The sequence below is a fragment of the Peromyscus eremicus genome, chromosome 23 (genome assembly GCF_949786415.1).
Source record: "Peromyscus eremicus chromosome 23, PerEre_H2_v1, whole genome shotgun sequence".
Lineage (NCBI taxonomy): Eukaryota > Metazoa > Chordata > Mammalia > Rodentia > Cricetidae > Peromyscus > Peromyscus eremicus.
In genome coordinates, this window is record NC_081438.1 from 14,742,272 (window position 1) to 14,770,102 (window position 27,831).

The following is a 27,831-nucleotide window of genomic DNA, read 5'->3' on the forward strand; positions in this document are numbered from 1 at the left end:
GTATGATTGGAGTCACTCAGAAGCAGGGCGACATGTAGGTAATAGTTAACTGGTTGTGTATCTTAGGGAGGGTTCAGAGTCCTTCCAGCCCCTCTGATGAGGGGGTGTTAGTGGGTCCAACCTTGGGAAGGTCTCCTGTGGGGAGTCACCGACTCTCTGATTTCAAGACAGTGTGGCCTTGGGGGCAAACATTCCACCTTGTCCCAAGGCTCATGAGTGGCAACGTGGAATCGAACAGAAGGAAAGAGTGTGCTGTTAAAACAGGTTCTCACTGTGTAACCCTGGCTGGCCTGGCCTTGAACTCACAGAGGTCCTCCTGCCTCTGCCTCTTGAGTGTGCCATCACACCCAGCTCTGTGTTTAGTTCTTAAAAATGGTGAATCGGGGCCAGGCGGTGGTGGCGCACGCCTTTAATCCCAGCACTCGGGAGGCAGAGCCAGGCGGATCTCTGTGAGTTCGAGGCCAGCCTGGGCTACCAAGTGAGTCCCAGGAAAGGCGCAAAGCTACACAGAGAAACCCTGTCTCGAAAAACCAAAAAAAAAAAAAAAAACAAACAAACAAACAAACAAACAAAAAAAAACAACGGTGAATCGGGGCTGGAGAGACGGCTCAGTGGTTAACGAGCAAGCACTGGCTGCTCTTCCGGAGGACCCAGGTTCAATCCCCAGCACCCACATGGCATCTCACAACTGTCTGTAACTCCAAGATCTGACACCCTCACACATAAGACACCCTCACTCATATACATGCAGACAAAACACCAATGTACATAAAATAGAAATAAACAAATTATAAAAAAAAAAAAAAAAAAACGATGACGCACGGACCTGCGTTTAGAATCCAGTTGTTTAACCACCCTCTGCTCTGTTACAGATTGTGCTGATGGTCAGCTTCTCCTCACGCACCACATCCTTGGACATCCAGAGAAATCTAGAGGCAAATGTGGAGAAACGGACGAAGGACACATATGGACCACCCATGGGGAAGCGCCTGCTGGTGTTCATGGATGACATGAACATGCCAAAGGTGAGCGGAGCTTACAGAGGTGGACTAGGTGGGCATGTGTGTGTGTGTATGTGTGTGCATGTGTAAGTTCATGGCTTTTTAAGATTTTTGTTATTTAAGACTAGTTTTAAATTTTATTATTTTTTGGGTGTGTACCTGTGTGTGTACCTGTGTGTATATATGCCACATGTACCCAAAGAGACCAGAAGACGGTGTCAGATCCCCTGGAGCTGGAGTTACATGTGGTGGTTAAGCTGCCTGACAAGGGAGCTGGGAACAGAACTCTGATCCTCTGGAAGAACAGCAAGTGGTTTTTGTTTTGTTTTGTTTTTGTTTTTGTTTTTGTTAGTTTGTTTTTGGTTTTTCTAGACAGGGTTTCTCCATGCAGTTTTGGTGCCTGCCTGGATCTTGCTCTGTAGACTAGGCTGGTCTCGAACTCATAGAGATCTGCCTGGCTCTGCTTCCCGAGTGCTGGGATTAAAGGCGTGAGCCACCGCCGACTGGCTTGCAGCAAGAGTTTTTAACTATCTGTCCATTTGCAATATATCTGACCATCTATACATTTCCCATCCATCTATCTAGTCAACTGTTACCTACTGTTTTATTTATCCATAGACCTGCATCTGTTACTTTTCCATCTGTAGTTAAGAAATCTGTAGAAACCCATCCATTCGTTATCCATCCACCCATCCATCTCTCCATCCATCCACTCGCCCACCCATCTACAGAATCGACTCATCCATCCATCCATCCATCCATCCATCCATCCATCCATCCACCTACCCATATATCTATCCATCCACTTACCCATCCATCTATCCACTTACCCATTTACCCATCCATCCATCTACCTACCTACTCATATATTTACCTACCCACTCACCCATTAATCTACCCAACTACCCATCCATCTACCTACTCATCTATCTATCTATTCATCCACTTAACCATCCATCCATCTATCTATCCACTTACCCATCCATCCATCCACCCACCCATCCATCCACCCACCCATCCATCCACCCACCCATCCATCCATCCATCCATCCATCCATCCACCTACCCATCCATCCATCCATCTACCTACCTACTCATCTATTTACCCACTCATTCACCCATTAATCTACCCAACTACCCATCCATCTACCTACTCATCTATCCATCCATTTACTTATCCATCCATCCAACCATCCATCCATCCATCCACCCATCCATCCATCCATCCATCCATCCATCCATCCATCCATCCATTCCATTCCATTCGCTGAACTACTCCCAGAAACTGGTGCTGTGAGGTGTGTAAGCCTCTGCAGTTGCTGCCTTCATGGGATGCACAGCGTAGTGAAGGAGACAGACTTCAGGTGTGAATAGACAGTTACAGACTTGAGAAGCCCTGTGAGGCCAACCCAGAATGCTCAGGGGGAAGCAGGAGGGGTGAGCATTCAAGGTTGGCACAGTCTTACCTAGCTCTGCTTTCTTTTTTCTTTTTTCTTTTTAGTTTCTTGAGGCAGGGTCTCTCTGTGTAACTTTGGAGCCTTTTCTAGAACTCATTCTATAGCCCAGTAGCCCAGGCTGGCCTCGAACTCACTAGCTCTACTTTTTGATAATCTCCCAGGTGGATGAGTATGGCACCCAGCAGCCCATTGCCTTGCTGAAGCTGCTGCTGGAAAAGGGTTACTTATATGACCGTGGGAAAGAACTCAACTGTAAGAGTATCCGTGACCTGGGCTTCATCGCTGCCATGGGGAAGGCAGGAGGGGGCCGCAATGAGGTGGACCCCAGGTTCCTCTCGCTGTTCAGCGTCTTCAATGTCCCTTTCCCATCAGAGGAGTCTCTCCGCTTGATCTACTACTCCATCCTGAAGGGCCACACCTCGGTAACCGGGCTTTTCCCATAAGTCTGAACTGGAGGTCAACATGTTGGGTGGGAGCGGGGGCAGGGCTGTTTTATTTACCTTAGAGTGGGGTCTGTGCACTCCAAGGCCAGGAGGGGAGGGTGTGGTGTGAGGAGCAGGAGGAACTGTGAGCCTCGTCTGAAGCTGTGTAACTACAGATGATGTCATATGCCACTGTCAGAGGTTGAATACCTTTAGGGCAGCCGGAGTGGGTTTAGTGGCGAGCTGCACATGCGTGCAGGTGCACACACATATGCATACATAGGTAAAAATGCAAACTTCACATAATGTAAAATTCATTATTTTAACCATTTTAACACATGCAATTTAGAGGCATTTGGTCCATTCAGTCTTGGCTAACTATTCTCACTGTGTAAATAGAACATTTTTTTTTAACCAAAGGAAACCTGCACCCATTACAGATTGCCCTCCCTGTCTCCCAATCCCTGGAAGCCGTGTGGCCTCTGATGTCTGGTTTCTCTTACTTAGCGCCAGGTTTTCAAGATTCACCCACGTGTCAGTGTTCTGTTCCTTTTCCTGATCAAATACTATTCTACCATGAAAATACTTCATTTTGCCGGGTGGTGGTGGTGCATGCCTTTAATCCCAGCACTTGGGAGGCAGAGCCAGGCAGATCTCTGTGAGTTCGAGGCCAGCCTGGTCTACAAAGCGAGTTCCAGGACAGGCTCCAAAGCTACAGAGAAACCCTGTCTCGAAAAACAAAAACAAAAACAAAAAACAAAACAAAACAAAACAAAATACCACATTTTGTTTATCCATTCTTCTACCGATAGACATGGTAGTCTTTTCTTTTTCTTTTTTTTTTTTTTTTAGAACTTTAATGAGAGCATCGGGGGCATAAGCAGGAAGCTGACATTCTGCACATTAAATCTTTACAAAAACATTGTTCAAGATCTGCCTCCCACCCCTTCGAAGTTCCATTACATCTTCAACCTTCGAGACCTCTCCAGAGTTTTTAACGGTCTTATCCTCACTAATCCAGATCGGTGAGTTTGGGGGCTCGTTTGTTTTTTACTAAAATATGCCCCAAAGTGGCAGTTCTCAAACTTTCACAGGGGTTGCCTAAGACCATGGAAAACACAGATATTTACGTTATGATTCATAACAGTAGCAAGGTGACAGCTATGGAGTAGCAGCGAAAATCACTTTATGGTTGCGGGGGGTCACCAGGACATGAGGAACCGTGTTGTAGGGTCGCAGCGTTAGGAAGGTTGAGAACCACTGCCCTAAAGGCACGATGGCTTTGGTCGGGACTTTGCAATGAATCGGATGGGTCAAAAAAAAAAAAAAATGTGTCAGTGAATCACACGGCATCTTTGATTATGTTGATTGAGAAAACAGATAAACCCTTAGGGTGGCGCTCCTTCGCCCCCGAAGTTGAGGTGTGTACAGGTGTCTGCAGCTGGATCTGCAGGGAGCCTGCAGCTCGTTTGGCTACAGTGTTTGCAGCTGGGTGAAGGATGCATGCGTCCCCAGGAGTCACCAGACACAGCACGGAAACCGTTAGGGCTCCGTACTGGGAGATTCTCAGGACCGCCAGACTCCCGTCATTCCCTGGCTGCTTTGGTCTCTGTGGATCTGCAGGGAGGGGCTGGCCACACTGAAGAAGAGCAGAAGGCTCTTCACACGGGCTTTAACCTGCCTTGGAGTGCCGTGGGTGCTTTAGAGTGGCCGTCTTCCCTGTTCCTAGTCTTTTGGACGGGGTAACGGCTCTTTGCTGGGAACTAGAGAAACTTCTGGAAGCAGGACCAGGAAAAGGAGCCCCGAGGCTGATTCTAAGTTCACACGGGCTTTGGGCTGTGTACATGACTCACAGGATGATTCCATTTCTTCCTTATAATAGGGTAAGCCGTGGGTGGTGACTTTGTGATCCCTGTATTTAATTCGCCAGCCTTCCGGCTAGAAAGGGACAGAGAGGCTTTTAGGGCTCTTGTACTCCCCCATCCACCCGAGCCCCTTCCTCCTCCCCAGGGGACCTGGTGACCAACACCGTTGCCCTCCCTTCATGCAGGTTTCAGACGGTGCCTCAAATGGTCAGGGTGTGGAGAAACGAGTGCCTGCGGGTCTTCCATGACCGCCTCATCAACGAAGTGGACAAGCAGCTGGTGAGCACGCGCAATCACCTTAGCGGGCGGGAAACCCCACATCGAGTCTGAGAGAAACACACGCCAGTGAGGCCAGCAAGATGGGTCAGCGGGCACTTGGCGGCCAAGCCTGATAAGCTGAGTTCCATCCCTGGGGCCCACATGGCGGGAGGAGAGAACTGACTCCCAGAAGTTACCTTCTGCCCTCTGCGTGTGTCCCCTTGGCACAAATAAATAAGTAAATGTGATTAAAATGAAAAGAGAAGGTTTAGAAAAAACAAAACCAAAAGAAACCAGTGTGGCCGGGCATGCCTTTCATCCCAGCACTCGGGAGGCAGAGGCCAGCCTGGGCTACAGTGTGAGTTCCAGGAAAGGTGCCAAAGCTACACAGAGAAACCCTGTCTCAAAACAAACAAACAAACAAACAAAAACAAACAAACAAACAAACAAACAAACAAAAACAGTTTAAAAAGAAAGAAAGGAAGAAAGAAAGAAAAGAAACCAATGTATTGTGTATTCTAAGGTCTAGGTAAATTATTCCCACTGACCATGGTGAACTCTCTTTTCCCACCAAATGTATGCAACTGTGGACATGTCTGGGGCCTTAACTGGCTTTCATTTCAAGGTGCAAGATCACATTGGGACCCTGGTGAAGGAGCATTTTAACGATGACTTCGAGATGGTGATGAGGGACCCCATCCTGTTTGGGGACTTCCGGACGGCTCTGCATGAGGATGAACCACGCATTTATGAAGACATCCAGGATTATGAGGCCGCCAAGGCACTGTTTGAGGTGTGGACCGCCAACCTCCAGTTCTGTCCATGCAGGATATTGTACACCCAGCATTTGGGAGTGTGTTTGGTGGCCCTAGCAGCCTCTCTTGTCTGTAATGGGCTGTGGCTCACTCTAGCAGGTTGACACCCAGCAGACTGGAAATTTACTTTATTTTTAGTTATGTATGTAGTATGTATGTGAATGTGTGTGTGTGTGTGTGTGTGTGTGTGTGTGTGTGTGTGTATGAGAGTGCACACATGCCTGCATGCTGGCATGTAAGTATAGGTACCCACAGAGGCCAAAAGAGGGTGTCAGTCTCCCTAGAACTGGAGTTACAGGCATTTGTGAGCCGTCTGATTGAGCGCTAGGAACTGTACTTGGGTCCTGGAAAGAGCAACGTCTCCCTGCTGAACCAGCTCTCCTGCCCCATGCCCAGCCGACTGCCTTCTTGAGGTCGGGAAATGAGGTCTCCAGCCCCACAGGTCCTAACATTCGGGTTACTTCCTCAGCCATGGATGCTGAGGAAAAAGGCAGCTCTCTCCATCCTTCATCTTTCCTGATGCGAAGGAGAGAGCCTACCTCTTAACATGCAGTGGGGCTTACGGATCCTTTCCACTCAGGAAATCCTCGAGGAGTACAACGAAATCAACACCAAGATGAACCTGGTGCTGTTTGACGACGCGCTGGAGCACCTGACGCGTGTGCACCGCATCATTCGAATGGACCGGGGCCATGCACTGCTGGTGGGCGTGGGTGGCTCCGGGAAGCAGTCCTTGGCCAGGCTGGCGGCCTTCACCGCAGGCTACGAGGTGAGGGGGAGCCTGTTTACAGAGTTGGGAGTATGACCTTCTGTTTTTGTCCCGTCCACGGCTTGAGAACTCAACCTCAAAAGTCAGACCCAGGCCACACCTGTGAATTGGGAACTGTGGGAACACAGAGGGAGGGGGCTTGGCCAACTCTGGCTTTGGGGTTTGGCTGGCTGTCACACCTGCAGCTTATAACTTCGGGGAACTCTAGCTCCAGGGGATCCAGCGCCCTCCTGTGGTCTCTCCAGTGCCCTCCCGTGGTTCACTTAGAAGCCCAAGCGCATAAACAGAAATCGATATAAATCTTTTAGAAAAGATAAAACTGCCTTATAGAGCTATGGATCAAGATGGTACAGTTTATCACTTTAAGTGTGCACACGGTGCTTTTGGTCTAGTCGCCGATCACCAGCCTTTGCTATTGCAGGTACCCCTTCTCTCCCTCCAGTGACACCCGGGTGATCATGTCCCTTCCTTGCCTTCCTTTCTCCAGACACATGCTCCTCATAGGAGCAAGCACCTTTTATACTCACACCTTGACACATGCATGCAGCACACACAGGACACTTGTCAATCAAATGGCTTGTACCCCTTAGGTGATGTAATGTTGTGGAGCATGCAAACCCACATGCTCTCCTTCCAGCGCCTCCCCCCTACCTCAGTGGGCGCTGCCTACCTGTTTCCCCAGGTGTTTGAGATCCTGTTGAGCCGAGGCTACTCGGAGAATAACTTCCGGGATGATCTGAAGAACCTGTACATGAAGCTGGGGCTGGAGAACAAGATGATGATCTTCCTGTTTACGGACGCGCATGTGGCCGAGGAGGGCTTCCTGGAACTCATCAACAACATGCTGACCTCAGGTACTGTCCACCCACTGGCAGGAATGTCCAGCCCTAACCCCACTGCAGTCTGAGACAGACCTGGCCATCTTGGTTGTCACACAAGACCCTGCAGTTTAGGCTGGGGCATCACGGAGCGCTCCTCTTCTCCCGGAGATGTATAGATTACTTTCCTCCTCCTTGTGATGAGGATGGTCCCTGAGCTTGAAGCCATGTGTGTCTCAGCTCTGTGAGACGCTGTGAGCTTATCCTACAGTGGCCACGGCACACCTCGGGTTTTGCAAGGAATACGATGCCCATGACCTCTGTTGTCCTTGAAGCTCAGAGATGTGCAGGGGAGGGGTGGGTACCAAAGCACACAAAAAGACACACAGGGATTGCAACAGCAATAGTTAGATGAGGGGAGGAGCCTCACAAAGCAGCACCGGGAAGCTGGTGTGTCTTTTTCCTGTGGTCCTTCATTGACCTGCCCAAAGGCGAGTTCACTCCAGCATCCCGGCGGGTCCGCAGGGCTCCCGGAGGCGACACCAAGGCGCAAACAGGTCCAAGATGTACAAACTCATCCTTTCCGGCTTGCAGAGGCTGCCCTGGCCCAGGGCTCCTTGGCTCACACCACCCTACCCTCTGCTTCTCTTCTGCTGATCCGACCTCTGCTCTTCACCCTTTCCTGGGACAACCCCGGGCTGCCTGGGTCCTCCGCCCAGTCCCAGCCGCAAAGCGTTGTCCCATTTGGCAGGGAGCATAAGGAAACATGCTTGTGGGTCCCAGGTGGGGTCCGGTGTCTTTGAGGGGCCATCATTCATGCTCCCACATTGGGTGGAGTGGCCGCTAGAAAAATGTTACATGCAGGGAGTCCCCTGTCCGAGGGGAAGAGACATCAAAGTAGGTGAATGGTTATCTCGTGGACAGGATTCAGAAGTGGCTGGGGATGTAGCTGTGGTAGAGTGCTCGACCAACATGTGTGAGACCCTGGGATTAATCCCCACTACCAGGTGTAAACAGACACCTGGTACAGCATGTGTGTATTCCCAGCACCCAGGAGGCTGAGGCAGGAGTGCTGATTTGTGTACAGCTTGCGGCCCAGAACCTGGACTAGGGGTGATGAGGGAATGAAGAAAGACTGACACACAGAAAGAATCTGGAATCGGGTGGTCTGGGCTTTCCCTGATGGAGAAGCCATGGCACCCCGGAAGCTCGGAGTGTCTTGTTGAACATGGAGGCAGGGTTATTAATACAGACAAACATGGAGGGAGGATGGGGGTGTACAGCTGGGTCAAGGAGGCAGGCTTAGCTACTAGTCTCCTTAGAGGAGCAGTCGCTGGACTGTAAACATCTGTGTGGAGAGAATTATTGACTTGTTCTGCCCACTGTCAACATCAGTACTCAGACCAGAGGAAGGCTTTGCCACCCCCGTGGGGCTGAGGCCTTGGTCCTTGGCATGGCCACGCCCATATCAAACAATACACATTCGCCCAGGACTTCCTGCTCCCTACAGAGGAGGGTCAGAAGTCCAAGGTCATCCTCAGCTACATAACAGGTTCAAGGCTAGCCTGGGCTACATGAGACCCCGATTTAAAAAAAAAAAAAAACCAAAAAGGAGTAGAGGGACACTGGGATGCAAGGCCTTGTGGGTCGTTTAAAGACGGGACTCTATTCTCACTGCCTGGACACAGTCTGAGTGCTTTCTGGATGCCCTTCTGGCTACCTGTGGGGTGTGCATCAGAGTCAAGGGAAGAGGTAGTGCCCTTCGAGGGCTAGTATCTTTGGCCACAACGGGAACCCATTGACTCAAGTGTCTCGCCATCTGAAGGCACAGACGCTCACAGTCACCCACAGTCACCCACAGTCACCCAGACCCTGGCCACACACAGTCCTTGCCCAGAGCCTTGGTGGCATTGGGGGCTGTGGGACTGTCCTGGGCCGTGCAGGATTTGACACTGTATAACTGACTGGTCCCACTGGACGCCGGACCATCCCTGCTCTAATTTCATCTCTGTTGCTGTGACAAATGCCCTGAGCACAAAGTGCCTTAGGGGAGGGAAGGCTCATTTGGGTTATGAGTCCACGTTAAAGCGCATTATTTTAGGGAAAGTCACAGCTGTAGGAGCTTGAGGTCACATCACATCCAAAGTCAATGGCAGGGAGAAACGAATGTACCCACACTGCCTGCTTCCAGCTCTCTCTTGCCCTGAAGAGTCAAGGACCCTCTGCCTAGGGAATGGTGCTGCCCATGGTAGGCTGAGTCATCCTAACGTTAATTAACAGACTAACCTGATAAAGACAGTTACGCAATTGAGACTCTCTTCCCAGGTAATTTGACATTGTGGCAAGCTGGCATTTAAAACTAAACAGCTCACTCCCCTCAAGTTATGACCATGCAAATTGTCATTAGATATTGTCAGATGTTTCCTGGGAGGTAAATCCACATGGTGAGAATCCCTGCTGTGAGAAGCACATGTCCATGAGCTTTGGTGCCCAGCACAGTCCTCAGAGACCACTTTGATCTTGGGCTAGTGAGTGTGTGTTGAGCCTGGACTCTAGCCCTGGTCTTCTGCTGGCACCTGCTGCTCTTCCCATCATGCCTTGCACCATCACCTCCTTTTGCACCCAGGGAGGTCAGAACTCAGAGACCTGAAAGCCAGCTCCCTCCACATCCTTGTCCTCCAGGGATGGTCCCTGCGCTCTTCCCTGAGGAGGAAAAGGACAGCATCCTTGGTCAGATTCAGCAGGAAGCCTTGAAGTTCGGCATGGGCCCAGCCAAGGAGTCTGTGTGGCAGTATTTCGTGAAAAAGAGTGCCAACAACCTACACATTGTCCTGGGCATGTCGCCAGTGGGAGACACCCTGAGGACCCGGTGCAGGAATTTCCCAGGTACCTTTGAGCCAAGGCTAGAAATCCTTCACTGCTGCAGCATAGTGTGTGCTCTGGGGACCCGCCACATCCAAGTTCCCATCAGCAGGGCCATGCAGGATGTAGCACTTGAGTTGAAGGTTGTCCCTGCACTATAGGCACACTTCCTTGGTCCCTCTCAATCCCCAGTAGGCATGGCTGATGTCTTCCTGGCAGGAGGGTGGGCACAGGCTCCCCAGCTGCAGGGTGCATGGTGCCACAGTGACAAGATACTGAGACATAATCACACTTGGGTGTGCCCAACTGAGCCACCACTCTGGTGGATACTGAAGACCATGCAGGTGTGCTGGAGTAACTCTGGGTTGCATGGTGATTCTCTTTTGCCTCTCTCTCTTCAAGGCCTCGTGAACAACACTGGTATCGACTGGTTCATGCCCTGGCCGTCCCAGGCCTTACATGCAGTTGCCAAGTCATTTTTAGGTAAGCTGCCACGGTTGCATGGACAGCTCTGTGGTCTCATAAAGAAGTGTGTCACTTTTCTGACCAAAGTTTGATCCAGAAGATTCCTTCACCATAGATACCTTATGACAAAGAATAGCTTTGTATTGTTAGTGTGGCCTGGGGTTACAGTTTGCTCTAGTCCAAAAAGATCAGGAGTCTGCAAGGCATGGCCTTCTGCCAAATGTGGCCCTCTGATTGTTTTGATGAATAAAGTTTTATTGGTGCCCACTTTATGAACATTTGTCTTTGGCCCCTCTTATGCCACAGCTACATGGTCACATCCTTGCCCATAGAGACAGTGACATTACTGTTCAGTTCTTTGTAGAAAAAAAATGAACAAAAGGCCACTACCATGTTGGTGCCAGGACAGTTTTTCTCTTTGTCTAGATCTAACTTGAAAGGATTTATGACCAATGTCATTGGGTGGCTTTGTAAATAGTTCCAACTTTACAGATATGCACCCAACAAACTCAATAAACAAACAGCCCTTCTGCACAAGCCAAAACCATAATTTCAGTTATAATGCTGTTCTTCTGGGAAGGAAGCCAAGAAAACATGTTATGGAGGTTGTGACTTAGAGTCTTCACAGAGGCTGCTCTGTGATGGTCCATGTGGCAATATCTTGCTTCTGTCACAGCTGCTGAATTCTGACAATGTGCTTTGAGAGCCGTCCGGGACCACATGTAAATGTTTCTAAATGTTACGATAAAACTTTATTCACAAAAAACAAGTGGTGGGCTGTAGAGACCCACAGAGGTTTCCTAGTGAGAACTTACTCAGGGTCTGAGAATCTGAGCTTGCTTTACCCAGCAAGACTGCATAAGGGGATGATTTTGACCACAGGTGTGGTTAAAAGGTGTTTGGAAGGGTCTACACTTGGCTGTGCAGTGTGCTTTGATCTAGCAAGGGGGAGGTCTTTTGCCCCACCCTTTGGCTTTTTTTTGGGGGGGGGGTTGAGACAGGGTTTCTCTGTGTAGCTTTGTGCCTTTCCTGGATCTCACTCTGTAGACCAGGCTGGCCTCAAACTCACAGAGATCCGCCTGCCTCTGCCTCCCGAGTGCTGGGATTAAAGGCGTGCGCCACCACCGCCCGGCCCCTTTGGCATTGTTATAAAAAGCCCTTTTGAAGAGGCAGAAGGGGCCATTGGGTATTGGCCCAGGTCCTCCCAAAACTATTCTGTGTTTCTTTCTCCTCATCACTGTCTTTCTATCTAAAAGTTTCTTATCCCTCTCTTCTCCTCATAGGAACACTGGAAAAGGTGGGAGCTGGCCTCCCACAGTGGGCCACATATCCTGTGGGGCTGTGGCTGCCAGCCTCGCTGTGCCCATGCATGCTAGCTTCCGTGGCTGGCAGGTCATTCCCACACCTTTCCAGCATGCAGTGTTTCGGGTCTGTGCACAAAGCTGCCCGAAATTCATTTACAGTTCTCTTCCCTGAGAACATATTTCCTGAAGTTGAGGTGACCATGTTGCAAAGCTAGATGCATGCTGCGTGTAGTCTGAGTTAAAGACAGCTCTGCAGAACCTGGACGTTACCGATGGTTTGGGTCCAGTCTTCCTGTTCTCATAACCTGCCTGAGGCTTTTGCATCCCAGGCCATCAGCTGATCCAAGTGACAAGATCTTGGCTCTGGGAGAGAGCACCCATCATTCCATCACAGAATGGCTGAGTGTACCCACCCAGCCGCCGTGGGTAGGGGCTTCATGATAGTCAGGGCTTGGTTGTGGGCCCCAGCTTCTCCCGATGGTGCCTGAGCCCTGGGGAAAGGCAGAGGGTCGGTCTCCCGGGGCAGGAGGGTTGATCACCGTGGGCAGATCACAGGTCCCGTAAGTTGCCACAAGTAATAGCTGCTCATTTCCTTTTTTAAATGAAATGTTTGATTAAATCACCTTTTATTTAGGGAAAATACATCTTCTGTAAACTGTCCTGTTCTGTCCATCTTGAGTGTACTTGAAACATCAGTTACATTCATAGTGTCATGTAACCACTATGGCTATCTGTTTCCAGAACCTTCCATCATCCTAAACTGAAGTTCTGTACCCATCTTCCCTCCCCCAGGCACTGCCCCCACCTTCCTCTGGGTACTCTTGAGGAGAGAGGCATAGGAGATTTAGATAGAAGGATAGAGAGAGAAACAGATAGAAACACAGGATAGCCTAGGGAGGGCCTGGATCCTTATCCACCGACCCAGAACTTTATTCAAAAGGGCTTTTTATAACAATGCCAAGGGGCCAGGCAAAAGACCTCCCCCTTGCTAGATACAGCCAAGTGCAGACCCTTCCAAACACCTGGTGACCCCGTGGTCCAATCATCCTCTTATGCAGCCCCGCTGGTAAAGCAAGCTCAGATCTCACTAGGAAACTTCTGTGGGCTCCCACACCCTGGAGACCTCTAACCTGCTTCCCGACTCTGTGAATCTTTCCTGTTTATGTATCTCATGTAAGGGGACCCATGCACATTGCTTATTTGTGTCCAGTTTCTTTCCTTTTGTATAGTGTTTTTGGAGGGTCACTAATGGTGTAGCCCATATCGGTCCTTTTCATGGCTGAATAGTACTCCACTGTGTGGGCATGCCGCATTGTTACCATCCACCTCAGATGGACTCTGGTCCTTTCTCCTTACTACTCTGCTACTGCGAACATTGGTATTCATGGACCTGTTGAGGGCTGGGTATCTGGTTCTTTGGGGCACATACATAAGAATGAAGTTCTTGGATCTTTGGGTCAATGTTTCTTTCACTTTTTGGGGACCTTTTTTTTTTGTTTGTTTTCTGCAGTGCTGGGGCCTGTCCCCAAAGTCCCATAGGCTAGGCGGGTGCTCGCCATCGAGCTGCCTCCAGTTCCCCGTTTCCCTGTTGCTAGCCCCCACTCTCTCCATCCCTTCCTGCCCAGGGGATAACCCCATGATTCCCGAAGAGAATATCGAGGACCTGGTGGAGCACGTGGTGATGGTCCACCAGTCGGTGGGCGAGTTCAGCAAGCAGTTCCAGCAGAAGCTGAGGCGCAGCAACTACGTGACGCCCAAGAACTACCTTGACTTTATCAATACGTACTCGAAACTGCTGGACGAGAAAACCCAGAACAACATAGGTGAGCAGGGGTGGAGCAGGGCGGGGGTAGGGGTGGCACAAGGGTGGGCCCGGCCAACACTGTGTGGCCAGGGTTCGGGAGTAAGGCTCCTTCCTCTCTGCAAGGCTTGGCACCTTGGCACCCTTATGACTTGGGCAGAATAGATTTGAGTTTTGCGTTTGGGGGATGGTTCGTCCTGTGGGTAAGACATGGCCCGTTCTTAGTTCTGTGTGTCCCCGGGTTTGCAGGGCTGTTTTCTTTGCCCCGGATGTCCCCTGGTCCCCAGTGTGTTCTGTCAGAAAGGGCTTTTTAGGAAGGGCTGTCTTCGGCAACTGGTTAAGAGATGCACTGTTAGCCGGGCAGTCGTGCCTTTAATCCCAGCACTCGGGAGGCAGAGCCAGGCGGATCTCTGAGTTTGAAGCCAGCCTGGTGGTCTACAGAGTGAATTCCAGGACAGCCAGAGCTACACAGAGAGATCCTGTCTCAAAAACAAAACAAAAATAGACACACTGTTTTTAGGAGTCTCTTCATGCTAGCAAATACCACACATGCAGTCTGGGGGCTAGAATGGGTATGGCATCTTGCAGAAGTGAGTTTTTTTCCTTGAATTGGATGGGTCCCTGTTGGGGTCCACAGAGGTTTCCTAGTGAGATCTGAGTTTGCTTTACACAGCAGGGCCTCATAAGGGGATGGATAGATCACGTGTGTGGTCACCAGGTGTCTGGGATGGTCTGCACTTGGCTGTGCTGGGAGGAGGTCTTTTGCTCCACCTCTTGGCATTCCTTTAAAAGCCCTTTAGTAGAGCCAGAAGGGGCTGGTGGGTTTTGACCCAGGCTCTCCCATGTTTCTGTCTCTCTCTCTTCTATATTTCTATCTAAATATTTCTCCCTGCTCAAGAGTACCCTGGGGGGCAAAAGTGGGGGCAGGTCCCCCACAGGTCCCAAGGAGGCTAATGCAAGGTCCTGCCCTGGAGTCTGGACCACTGATCGTGTGCTGTGTGCCCTCAGCTCAGTGTAAACGCCTAGAGGGTGGGCTGGACAAGCTGAAGGAGGCCACCATCCAGCTAGATGAGCTCAACCAGAAGCTGGCAGAGCAGAAGATCGTCCTGGCCGAGAAGTCAGCTGCCTGCGAGACCCTGCTGTCAGAAATTGCCACCAACACAGCCATAGGTGAGTGCCTGGTGTGGGCCACCTGCCCTGGGGACCAGTCTGCCCCTGAGGGGTCGGGGCTCCTCCAAGATTTTGCTGAGAGACCACTGTGCTGTGGGCAGCCATTAGCATGCCTGAAGACATAGAGCCACCACCATCAAAAGACACCCACCTTGAGTGTCTCCATATCTGTTTGTTTAATTTCTAAATATACTGTTATTTTCAGTGGGTTTTTTTGTTTTTTTTTTTTGTTTTTTTTTTTTGCCTACTCATAGGGGGCAACCAGACAGAATGTGGGCCAGTAACAAAGTGAAGTCAAGCTGTGAGCAGTGTCTGCCAGGCAGGGAGGAAGGGGGTGGGGTGGGAAGGAAGGAAGGAAGACAGAGGGGCTGTACTTCCTAGGTGGGGCATCTCTAGGGCTGGACCTGAGTGAGCATTTAAAAAAAAAAAAGTGTGTGCGGGTAACAGATTTCCAGGTACCTGCCTGGACAGAATTCTCCCAGGGTCCGGAAGAGACACTACCAAGCGGCGAAGAAATTAATGTGAGGGATAGCAAATGAATCGAATCATGCTGAGTTCTTTAGTCCATTCACTTTACTCTTCTAAGTCAATTCTATCTACACAGCTTCTTTTCCGTTCTCATACTTAGCTCCTCTCTGTCTCCTCTTATGCTGTTCTCTCATTGTTCTTATTTCTTCCTCTCCTTCCCCCCCACCCCCAGCATGTATATGTCCATTCATTAACAACTTGTTAGGAAAAACTACAAAGTCAACTCTCAGGGACAAGTGTTCTGATAAGAGTCACACTTGGCAAAGACTTGGTCAGCTTCACTGGTGATTGACAACAGCTGTAGATTGTAAAGTTCTGGCTGTCTCTTTATTTATTTATTTATTTATTTATTTATTTATTTATTTATTTTTTGTTTTTCGAGACAGGGTTTCTCTGTGTAGCTTTGCGCCTTTCCTGGAACTCACTTGGTAGCCCAGGCTGGCCTCGAACTCACAGAGATCCACCTGGCTCTGCCTCCTGAGTGCTGGGACTAAAGGCGTGCGCCACCACTGCCCGGCTCTGGCTGTCTCTTAAAGGGACAGCTACAACGGTTCCAAGGGAAGAAATTAGACCAATGAGAGATTTAAGGGAAAGGCAGAGATTACATGTACTATTTTATGTGATTAATAATATCCAGACATGGTTAGTCAGTTAACAGCCTTTTCTGTTCATCACCTGAATCTCAGGACCTATATATAATTAGTCTACTGAGCCTAAAATCTTGCATTAAAAATTGGCGTAGAAATAAATACAAAGTGTTAATTGTTATTTGAATCAGAGTGGGGAGGTACTGGTGGAGGAAGCTTAGGGCAACACAGGTGCTATTGATCTCTTGAAGGACTGAGATATACCCAGGCCAGACATCTGCAATATCCCTTCTGGTTCACTATCATTCTTCTGAAGGGTTTTGATCCAACAAGGCCAGGCACCTGCAATTCCGCTCTGTGAATTGAAGTTCTATGAAGACTCTTTGGCCAATTTTACCTTGTCAGTGGCTAAGGATGGAGAACCAGACCTCTAAGTGTCTACAGTCCACATGGAACAACAGACCTAGTTATGAAGCCTATTTTAGTATGTTTCTATTCATCAAAATCGTACAGTTAAATAAGAAACCATCTTCTTGACTATCCACAACCACGAGTGCCCATAAGATTGAGATGTAATCGTGAGATTACATGTACACACACATGGAAATGCATGGTAAATGGGAAGATACCATAGCTGTTATTGCACAAGAGGTTTACAACAAGAGACAGCCAATTGATTCAAAAGGCAGTAATTCCATAACGCCTTGCGCAATGGTTTCCTCTAACAGAACCCTTGGTTCTGATAGGTTGACCTTCTGAGCACTAGTTGTCACCTGCTGTATACTCCCATGGTCTTTTGCTCCCAGCAGCTCTCAATACGTGGACAGGAAGGGTTGAGATGCGGAGGTTGGGGTGGGAGGTGGAGGGTGAGAGAAAAGGCAGGGCCAGTGAGGTGGCTCAGTGGGAAGAAGGGTGCTTGCTACCGATCCTGATGACCTGAGTTCGCTCCTGGAATCCACAGAAGGAGAGAACGGACTCTGTGGCACGTGAGCACAAATAAATCAAAGGTTATAGAAAGATTTTTGTTTTGTTTTAAGACAGAGAGAGAGGACAGTGGGGGGAAAACAGATTCATCTCAGTCATCCAAAGTCACAATGTCACCCAGGGTCCTTGGCCAGCAGTGTCTAGGCAGGTGGGGCTGACATGGAACCCAGAGGGTAGCACACAGCAGGAAATGCCATCTAGAGACCTCTCTGTGTGAGCATCCGTGGCCATCGCATTGACCAGAGCCCCCTGGCCACTCTCCCCAATGACCATGGCTGGCTTTGAGGTTTCCCACGTGGCCCAGGTTCCCTCTGCGGCATCCCGGCATCTTCTCATCGGCCCCTTCCCCTGCAGCGGAGGAGAAGAAGAAGCTGGCGGAGGAGAAGGCCATGGAGATAGAAGAACAGAACAAGATTATCGCGGTAGAGAAGACCGAGGCCGAGACAGCGCTGGCTGAGGTCATGCCCATCCTGGAGGCTGCCAAGCTGGAGCTGCAGAAGCTGGACAAGTCGGATGTGACTGAAATCAGGTACCAGCTACCACCTTTGCTCACACCTGCACTTCTAGAGCTCACTTGGGCTGCCATGTGCTTACCCCCTATTCACAGATAGTAAAGAGAGCCCCCCACCCCACCCCAGAGGCCAGGCAATCCCACCCAGGGAGTTCAGGCTCTACCAGGAGGACAGTTGTGAGTCACCATGTGGGTGCCGGGAACCGAACCCAGGTCCTATGAAAGAGTGGATGGTGTTCTGAACCACTGAGCCATCTAGCCCCAAGCCAGAGAGTTTTAATATAGGATCAAGACAACCGGCTTTACAAGGTTCTGACTGTAGAGTCGGGGTTTGGAGAGTGAGGGCTGCTAGTACATCCTGTGGTGTCTGTCTGCATCCTTTCTGCTTGGCATTGTGTTCCATATGCTTTTATAATCGAAAATTCATTTATTTCATGTACAAGTATGTGTGCCTGCTGTGACGCCCATGTGGACGTCAGAGGACAGTTTTCCAAAGTGGTTTCTCTCCTTTATCTGTGGACCCTGGGGACTGAACTCAGGTCATCAGCCTCTGCGGCCAGGGCCTTCACTGGCTGAGCCATTTCATCCACCCAATTTTAAAGTGTTATTTTATGGTTGCGCTCTAATGCAGGATGGACTTCCTTAGGGTTTTAAACTGGCCGGAGGCATCCCACAATGTGGGTGCGGTGCTTTATTCAGTGGGCACCCCTGCTGTATCCTTTCTTGCATCTCATCTTTTGACCTTACAAAGGACACAGCCAACAAACCCGGCCACACTTCACTGTGCACTCTGGCACCTCCCCCTGCAGGATACATTTCCAGAAGTGGAATGTCCGGGTCCCAGGGTGCACAGTGGACGGTCTCCCCTGCCCCAAGTCCACATCTGTACCTGTTTCTTCATAGTTTCGCCAGAGAGGATGCCCCCAGGTGTCTGCATTTTTTGCCCCTCTTCTAGCAGAAAAGGGGTCTGTGTGTGGTTTCCACTTAATTTATGTTTCTCTCGTTAGAGGTGGCCCTTTGCATATGTGCTTAAAAAAAAAAGACAAGAACATGGCTTTCCTTCTTTCTGTATTGCCTTTTGTTTTTCCATAACTCATAACTCCCCCCGACCTCTGTGTGTGTGTGTGTGTGTGTGTGTGTGTGTGTTCTGCTAGGGAATAAACCCCAACATCTCACCCAAACATGCTAGGCAAGTGCCCTATCACTCCCAGCCATCCAAAGACTTTATATAAAATGGAGCTTATCTTTATATCCATAAAGGGAATTGTAGCTATCTTCTGAATATTTGTCATTGGCCGTTTGACTTTGTGGGTGAGATTTGTATGTGCGTTTGATTTTCTCTCACGCATGCTTTGGTCTATGTGGCATTGTTTAGGAATATTTTATATTGTGGCGTTTAGACCATAACATGGGTAAAATGCCACTGTGAGACCTAAATTAACATCCCCAAGGCGGCAGCTTGTCTTTTTAAATATTTTTTTTTATATTTAAATCTTTTGTCAGTGTCTAAGGTATTTTCCTCTGAGTCCAGTGTACATCTGGATCCTAACCCCCCAACAGTCTGGCTATGATGCGTCATTTCAATGTGAAACATGATGAGCGGTCCTAGCCGGACAGTCTCATAGTCTTTAATTCCTTAACATGTCTTTCTAGAATATTCAGTCCCCCCTGTGGGAACCCTTAAGTGTAAATCAGAAGGTGCTGGGTAACAAAAAGGTGCACATTCGCTTCTCCCCTGAAAGGAAACAGCAGCCCCCATTTGCAACTAACTTGTGATGCTGAGGTGGTCCCTGGAGACTGTCTCCTGGACAACGGGGTTCTTGTCCCATCCTCCTCCAGGAATGGAGTGGGCTAAGAGTGAAGGGGGACCAATGTACGATACTTTATCGTAAGTCAGAGTTAACAAATAGACTGCCATTTGCCGGGCGGTGGTGGCGCATGCCTTTAATCCCAGCAGAGTCAGGCGGATCTCTGTGAGTTCGAGGCCAGCCCGGGCTACCAAGTGAGTTCCAGGAAAAGGCGCAAAGCTACATAGAGAAACCCTGTCTCAAAAAAACCAAAAAAATAAAAAAATAAAAAATACAAATAAAAAAATAAAAAAATAGACTGCCATTTGGGATTTAAATGAGATGAGTTTGAACCCACGGTAGCGATGGGATGCTGGCTGAGATGCGGGACCCAGGCCCACTCTCGGGTGTGTTGCGACTGTAGGAAGGGTCACGGCTCAGGTTCTGGAGGCTGGGAGAGGCAGAGCAGGCCTGCGGCTCTGGTTGCCACCCCACAGACTTGGGGAGCTTCGTGTCTGGCATCTGGAGGCTGGAACCTGCCAAGGGAACAAATTCCTGCCTGCAGCAGCAGCATAGGGTCGCTAAAGGCTGAGTGACTCAGGGACAAGTCCGCTCAGGCTTCAGTTGCCGGAGGAGTTGTGGAGGCTGGCTCAAGCTACAGGCCTCTGGTGCCAGCGGTCCCTGGCAAGTCCTGAGGGCACTGCCTCCTCCTCTGTTGAATTCTAATGCACCCTGTGCTCAGCAGCCCAGATTTATAGAATGCCAGCAGGAAAAAAAAAAAAATAGAGCTAACCAGGGAACAGGACCTAAACCTGGTGGCGGCAGGGGAGAACACTGGGTCACCAAAACTGGCTAAGAGGTCACTATCAGGGTCCGTCTCTGCAGATGTTTCCTTCAGTTTCCGTGGTCCCTGCAGGCAAGGTCACTGTGTGAAACCCAATATGTCCATTTCTCTACCTTGTAACCTCTGTGACAAAGATCACCACTTCACAATAAGAGCACCAGACTCCACGTAGTGAAAGCAGTTTATTTCATGCCCCGGTAAAGCAGTATGGCAGGTATACTGCAGGAGCGCAGAGAAATCTTCACAGCCCCTACACCTAGCCCGCCTTCCCCATCCTCACTGGCTGAGTAACCTGCAGGAGGGTCAGTCTTACATGTCATCTAGGACGCTCACATTTGCCTTTTACTCAATGAACCCGGGCATGGGTCCGTCCCTCTGTTTTGTTTTAAAGCTTTTCAGGTGCACAACCTTGGGACATCTGTAGGTCACCAGGCAAGTTTAGCTGTTAATTTTCTAGTCTAGCCTGGGCGAGCGAGCGGGTAGCTTAGAGTCTGGGTGTGGGTGGGAATGGCTGCAGTGATCCATGAGGCAGGGGTCAGTACTGTTCATCTGTTTTGACCTGAGCTGGTTGGAGGCACTTTTGAAAACCAACTATCAATTTTTTTTTTCTGAGACAGGGTTTCTCTGTGTAGCTCTGGCTGTCCTAGAACTTGCTCTGTAGACCAGGCTGTTCTTGAACTCAGAGATCCACCTGCCTCTGCCTCCTGAGTGCTGGAATTAAAGGCGTGCACCACCCACCATCCGGCTCGAATCTTATTTCTTATGAGCTGGGTATTTCCAGTGTTCCATCTGTATGGCATTCTGAGGAAAACAGAGGATTCTGGGTAAATTAGATCCTGGATCATGACTGGAAGTGGAATGCATCACTTGAATGGACTCACGGGAGCTGGAGCCGGGGGCTTCTGGCTCTATACTCCTGCTTTATAGAGAGGAAAACTTTGATCCCTGGCTGGTCCCTAACTTGCCCACAGCTTAGGACCACCAGGCCATGTCTGCTCCTGCCTGTATGTGTAGACGCATGGGCTTTCTCTTCCCTGGCCTTCTTGACAGACCTGTCTTGTCACCGACCACCGTTAGTGTCCAAATGCCCTGTAAAGCCAAGGCTTTCCCTGGTCAGCCGGGGCCGGTTCTGAGCCTACTGACCCTCAAGGCTGGGCTAGCATTGGCCCCACTCCCAGCTCTGCTCTCCCTGCTCCTGCCTGTGGGGCCCACACTGGCTGCAGGACCTGGGATAGGGATTTACCCAGTGCAGACAGCTCCAACTGTCTGGCTATAATGATGACCTGGGCACCGAGGGCTTGGGATTTTAATGGCTACCATCATGTTTTTCTGTTCCCTGCCGTCTTCCAGGAGCTTGGTGTGGGGCTAGCAAATGAGTCCCTTCCTGGGCCACCTTCCTGCCTCTAGGGACCTTACCTACTCTATCCCCAGACAGTCACCTCTAGGGAACCCTTCTGCCTGCCCCATCTTTCCCCAGGACTTCTGGTTAGGTCCTGGCCTTTCTTACACTGAACATGGCCCTCCTGTCCCCCAGGTCATTCGCGAAGCCCCCAAAGCAAGTACAGACAGTCTGCGAGTGTATCCTTATCATGAAAGGCTACAAGGAGCTGAACTGGAAAACTGCTAAGGGCATGATGTCCGACCCCAACTTCCTGAGGTCCCTGATGGAGCTCGACTTCGACTCCATCACCCAGGGGCAAGTGAAGAACATCAAGGGTGAGCAGGGCTGGGAGGGTCCAGGCAAGGGGTGGGGCTGGGGTGTCACCGTAGCCCTGCGGGACGGATGGAGCAGCACACTGGCTTTCCGGCTCCCGTTGATGATGCGGGGGTGGGGGGGGGTGGGGGGTGGGGGGTGGAGTGCAGTTGGCTCAGCATGGGGTCTGTCTCTCCCTGGCAGGGAAACCCAGCTCTGCCTTTGTCTTCTGTGTGGCTCAGCATTTTCCTTTTGTGCCCCTTGCCAATGCCATGCCTCTGCATGCACCTGGGGGGGCAGGGGAAGGGTGGTACCACCTGTGGTCAGCGGGATGTGTCTTTAAAGAATGTCAAAGCTCCCTGCCAGCTGACTCTGGGCACTGCCCAGGGCTCTGCCAGGAGGGGTGGGGTCCTCATGGACCACATTGTCACAGCTGTGCACCACCTTACCCCTGAGGCAGTTGGGGGTGGCTCAGCCGGTAGAGATTATTCATAGTGCCTTGGTAACCTGAGTTAGATCCCCAGAAAGTAGAGAGAACTGATTCGCACAAAGTTGTCATCTGACCTCACTTGACATGTGCACTATGGCATGTGTGTGTAAGTGACATACATACAAACAGCCTGTGCATATATGCAACGAGAGAGAGAGAGAGAGAGAGAGAGAGAGAGAGAGAGAGAGAGAGAGAGAGAGAGAATTTTGATTGCTTAAATTGTAAAAGAAAGCAGAAAGACTCTCACTACCAAACATCCTTTCACAGTCCCTTAAGTTAAACACAGACACTAATGAACTGTGAAATCCCAAGTTCCCCTGCACCTGGGTACCACTGGGCAGGCTTCCACTTCCGCAACATTGCTCGGGTGGTGGTAGGGACCCACCCACAGCTTCTGAATCCCAGTCAGCTGCTTGTCTGAGCCCTCTAAGTGCTCCTGGTTGCCAGAGCCTGGAGGGTGTCTGGTGGGTCCTCTGGGTCATGTGAGGTCACATGGAGTCCCAGATGACTGTGGTTTTTACCCTTCAAATCCACCTTCAACCCCACGCTTGAGAAACTCCACGCTGCAGGACCCTGAGGAGTGGGCACTTGGGACACTTCCTCTGTCCGTAGGCAACGTGTTTCCAGTTTTATCTGCCCTGAGAGGGAGCTTGACAGTCACCGTGTTTGACCTCTAGGCCTCCTGAAAACTCTGAACACCACAATTGAGGAGATGGAGGCCGTGAGCAAGGCGGGGCTGGGGATGCTGAAGTTTGTGGAGGCCGTCATGGGGTACTGTGACGTGTTCCGTGAGATCAAGCCCAAAAGAGAGAAGGTGAGCCGAGGCCTCACTGCCCTGAGTCCACCCTGGGATCAGAGTTCGAGTGTCCATAATGCTTCTGGAAAATTCTGCCAAGTTCTAACCTGAAACCACGTAAAGACTTAGGAGCCCGGCCGCTGCTCACTCTCACAGCGTGCGGACGGACAGGGTTGAGAGCTGGGCGCAGTGTAGAGATGGCTACAGCCCACCCCCAGCTGTGGTGGCTCTTTAGCCTCTGCTCTGGGGGCTGTAAGGACGGCTTCTCCCTCCTGCCAGGGACATCCTGTGATTCGTAGAGTATTTGGCACATACTATTTTACACACACACACACACACACACACACACACACACACAGCGCCATGTGTCTTGATGTAGCAGATGGTGGCCTCACAGTGTATGAAGGCATAGTAGGAGCACCCTTGGGAATGAGACCTTTGGCTGTCTGCCCGCCAGCTTCATGTAGGTTAATAGTCCAGTTCTCAATCTGTGGGTCGTGGCCCCGTTGCAATTCAAACGACCCTTTCACAGGGGTCACCTAAGCCCATCAGAAAACACGGGTATTTACATAACAATCCATAACAGTAACAAAATTAGCTATGAAGTAGCAACGAAAACAATTTTATGGGGGGGGTCACCACCACCTGAGGAACTGTGTTAAAGGGTCACAGCGTTAGGAAGGTTGAGAAGCACAGATGTAAGTGGAGATGGCCGGCCCTCTGCCATCCTTCTGCTCACTGTCTTCACCCAGGTGGCCAGGCTGGAGCGGAATTTCTACCTAACCAAACGGGAGCTAGAACGGATCCAGAACGAGCTGTCGGCGATCCAGAGGGAGCTGGAGGCTCTGGGGGCCAAGTACGAGGCCGCCATCCTGGAGAAGCAGAAGCTGCAGGAGGAGGCAGAGATCATGGAGAGGCGGCTGATCGCGGCCGACAAGCTCATCTCTGGTCTGGGATCAGAAAATGTCAGGTGAGGGGCATCACCCGCCTCATGAGCGGAACCATAATCTGTACAAACGTCAGTCCCAAGGACTCACGGAGTCCGCAGCAGGCTCCCATCAGTCATGGCCAGATGGGAGCTGCTCAGCGTGGCGGCTTCCCGGTCCCATGCAGGTGGCTCAATGACCTGGATGAACTAATGCACCGGCGGGTGAAGCTGCTGGGCGACTGCCTGCTCTGTGCAGCCTTCTTGAGCTACGAGGGCGCCTTCACCTGGGAGTTTCGTGACGAGATGGTCAACCAGGTGTGGCAGAACGACATCCTGGATCGAGAAATCCCCCTGAGCCACCCTTTCCGACTGGAGAACCTCCTCACAGACGATGTGGAGATCAGCAGGTACTCCCCTGATCCCAGAGGGGCCTGCATGCGTGTCACCTGGGGGTGGGGGGGTGGGGCTGCAGGCCTAGGAGGCTCGGCCACCCTGAGCAAGGTCATGGGTTATTCTAGAATGCTGACCCCGTGACCTCCAGCCTTGGGCTTACCACTTGGTGGGGGAACGTCCATCTCCCTGTGGTCGTTCCTTGCAGGTGGGGTTCCCAGGGCCTTCCCCCCGACGAGCTCTCGGTTCAGAATGGCATCCTTACCACCCGGGCCAGCCGCTTCCCGCTCTGCATCGACCCCCAGCAGCAGGCCCTCAACTGGATCAAGAGAAAGGAGGAAAAGAACAACCTGAGGGTGTGGCCCCTTTGCCCAAGAGCCCTGCCCCATGCTCCACCCTGAACTCCACCCGAGGCCTGAAGAACACCTTTCCCCTTCCCCCGCCAACCCTGCTCAGGGGTTCAGGCTGAGAACATCTTTACGACGAAGACCATGCTTTCTGTCTTTATCGCCTTCAGCCCAGATCAGGGCTTGGTGGCCCAAGATGCTCCACTGTGTGGGGGGGGGGGGGAGGGGGATGCAGGGGGGTTGGAGCCTGGGTGGCGGGAGGAGCTGGTGGGGAAGGGAGGCAGAGGTGACCGCTTCATTGGGATGTGACTCACTTAGCAGTCTCTCACTCATTCAAAACAGAAACTTCTGTGGCTTTTTAGCATATTTTCAGAGACCTGGAACAGTTAAGACTCAGCTTAGAATATTTTTATTACCTCCATCCCTACCCCCACCAAGAACAACAGTGCTTGTCCCAGCTGGCTGCTCCCTAGCCCCTGGCAGCTGCTAATGTGTCCTGTCTCCATGGCTTTGCCTGTTCTGGATATCTCCTAGGGATAGGACCATACGGTAGTATTTAGTCTTTTGTAACTGGTTTCTTTTACGCTGTAGGGGTTCAACCATGCTGTAGCAGGTGTGGGTGTTTGTGGTTGAATGTTCTTTAACTCTTTACTCTTTGGGGGCCTGCCACCTAGCTGCCAAATACACGGAGTCTTATGCTTACTTAGGAATGCCTGGCCTTAGCTTGGCTTGTTTCTAGCCAGCTTAAATTATCCCATCTGTCCTTTGCCTCTAGGCTTTTATCTTTTTCTATTTCTGTATATCTTTTGTTTTCTTTTTATTCTGTGTCTGGCTGGGTGGCTGGGTGGCTGGCCCCTGTCATCCCTTTCTCCTCTTTTTCTCATTCCTTTTCTTTTTTTCCCCTCCATCTATTTATTCTCTCTGCCTGCCAGCCCCACCTATCCTTTCTCCTGCCTCACTATTGGCCGTTCAGCTCTTTATTAGACCAGTCAGGTGTTTTAGACAGGCAGAGTAACAAAGCTTCACAGAGTTAGACAAATGCAACATAAAAGAATGCAACACATCTTTGCATCATTAAACAAATATTCCACAGTGTAAACAAGTGTAACACATCTTCAACTAATATTCCACAACGGGTGCTATGTCCCTCTTTACAGTTGTATAATATTCCTTTGTATGGACATACCAAATGTCTTGATCCATCAACAGTTGAAGAACATCTGTGTTATTTCCACTTTATGGTGCTGCTGTGAACATTTGTACACACACTTCTTTTTATGTATGTTTGTGTGTGGGGGGAGTCATGCATGTCACAGTCGGAGGACAGCTTTGTGGATTTGATTCTCTCCATCTACCATGTGAGTGCTAGGGACTGAACTCAGGCTTGCATGGGCAAGTGCCTTTACCCACTGAGCCACCTCACCAGCCCTGGCTGTGCCCGCATTCATGGTCCTCCAGGGCATACACCCAAGAGTGGGATTGCTGGGACTCATTAGTGGTTTTCTGTTTTGTCCTAGGCTTTGCCTCCCTCTTGACTCTCTTGGTTACCTCTGGCTTCTGAACTTCCTGGTGTGTGCTCTCCCTCCGCTCGCTGTGTGGGAGAGCCGTTAGGCATGGCTCACCCCAGCTCCCGCCTCTTTCCTGCAGGTTGCCTCCTTCAATGACCCTGACTTCCTCAAGCAGCTGGAGATGTCCATAAAGTATGGGACCCCCTTCCTGTTCCACGATGTGGATGAATATATCGACCCTGTGATTGACAATGTCCTGGAGAAGAATATCAAGTCCACCCAAGGCCGCCAGTTCATCATCCTGGGGGACAAGGAGGTTGACTATGACACCAACTTCCGGTTGTACCTCAACACCAAGCTGGCCAATCCCAGATACTCCCCGTCGGTGTTTGGGAAGGCCATGGTCATCAACTACACTGGTAAGAAGGGACAGATCTGGCTGCAAATGTCCAGGGCCCCCTACCTTGAGAGTGAGGCTTGGGCACCTTGTCACCTGGTGGCCCTGGTCTTTCCCTGGAAGTTGTCTTTGCTGGTTCATTCTTTTTTTTTTTTTTTTGGTTTTTCGAGACAGGGTTTCTCTGTGTAGCTTTGCGCCTTTCCTGGAACTCACTTGGTAGCCCAGGCTGGCCTCGAACTCACAGAGATCCGCCTGGTTCTGCCTCCCGAGGGCTGGGATTAAAGGCATGCGCCTGGGTACTTTGGAAGGCAGCAAGTTTAGGTGCCTGGGTATGCCTAGCCTGGACTCTAGGGTGTGCAGTGAGGGCTCTTTGTCCTCTCAGTCACACTGAAGGGCCTGGAGGACCAGCTGCTGAGCGTGCTGGTGGCCTACGAGAGGCGGGAGCTGGAGGAGCAGAGAGAGCACCTCATCCAGGAGACGAGCGAGAACAAGAACCTGCTGAAGGACCTGGAGGACTCACTCCTGCGAGAGCTGGCCACGTCCACGGGGAACATGCTGGACAACGTGGAGCTGGTGCACACCCTGGAAGAGACCAAGTCCAAAGCCACGGAGGTGCCTACCTCTGTGCAGGCGGGAGGGGCCCTGTCACCTTCTAGCTCCACGCCAGTGGTCCCGGGGGCTCAGTCTCAGCCTTGGGTCTAACACGTAGGGGAGAAGCACCAGGCTTGTGTCACCTCTTCTCACCTGACAAGAAAAGGCCACCTTGGGGCTGGGGAGATGACCGAGCAGTTAAGAGCATTGGCTGCTCTTCCAGAGGCCCCGGGTTCAGTTCGCAGCACCCGCATGGCAGCTCACCACCCTGTGTAACTCCAGTTCCAGGGGATCCAATGCCCTCTCATGGCCTCCACAGGCACCAGGCAAAATACTTACAGACATAAAATAAATATTAAATAAAAAGGAAGGGCCACCAATAGGGGGCTGTGCTAGGGGAGGGTGGGGGCACTCCTATGCAGCTGGGTAATCTTCTTGAATTG

At 50.7% G+C, this 27,831-nt stretch overlaps 1 protein-coding gene across 1 annotated transcript in view; it reads left to right on the forward strand.

The window, feature by feature from the left end:
• Dnah10 (dynein axonemal heavy chain 10) overlaps positions 1-27,831 on the forward strand; it is a 121,812-nt gene that overhangs the window by 77,241 nt on the left and 16,740 nt on the right. The window contains exons 46-64 of the mRNA XM_059249522.1: positions 873-1,025; positions 2,620-2,880; positions 3,733-3,905; positions 4,931-5,024; positions 5,629-5,796; positions 6,399-6,587; positions 7,270-7,441; positions 10,088-10,291; positions 10,670-10,750; positions 13,662-13,859; positions 14,846-15,007; positions 17,461-17,635; positions 21,783-21,964; positions 23,109-23,245; positions 23,980-24,197; positions 24,341-24,562; positions 24,754-24,901; positions 26,540-26,819; positions 27,180-27,409. Of these exons, the coding sequence (XP_059105505.1) occupies positions 873-1,025; positions 2,620-2,880; positions 3,733-3,905; positions 4,931-5,024; positions 5,629-5,796; positions 6,399-6,587; positions 7,270-7,441; positions 10,088-10,291; positions 10,670-10,750; positions 13,662-13,859; positions 14,846-15,007; positions 17,461-17,635; positions 21,783-21,964; positions 23,109-23,245; positions 23,980-24,197; positions 24,341-24,562; positions 24,754-24,901; positions 26,540-26,819; positions 27,180-27,409 (3,447 nt within the window). The remainder of the gene's footprint in view (positions 1-872; positions 1,026-2,619; positions 2,881-3,732; positions 3,906-4,930; positions 5,025-5,628; positions 5,797-6,398; positions 6,588-7,269; positions 7,442-10,087; positions 10,292-10,669; positions 10,751-13,661; positions 13,860-14,845; positions 15,008-17,460; positions 17,636-21,782; positions 21,965-23,108; positions 23,246-23,979; positions 24,198-24,340; positions 24,563-24,753; positions 24,902-26,539; positions 26,820-27,179; positions 27,410-27,831) is intronic.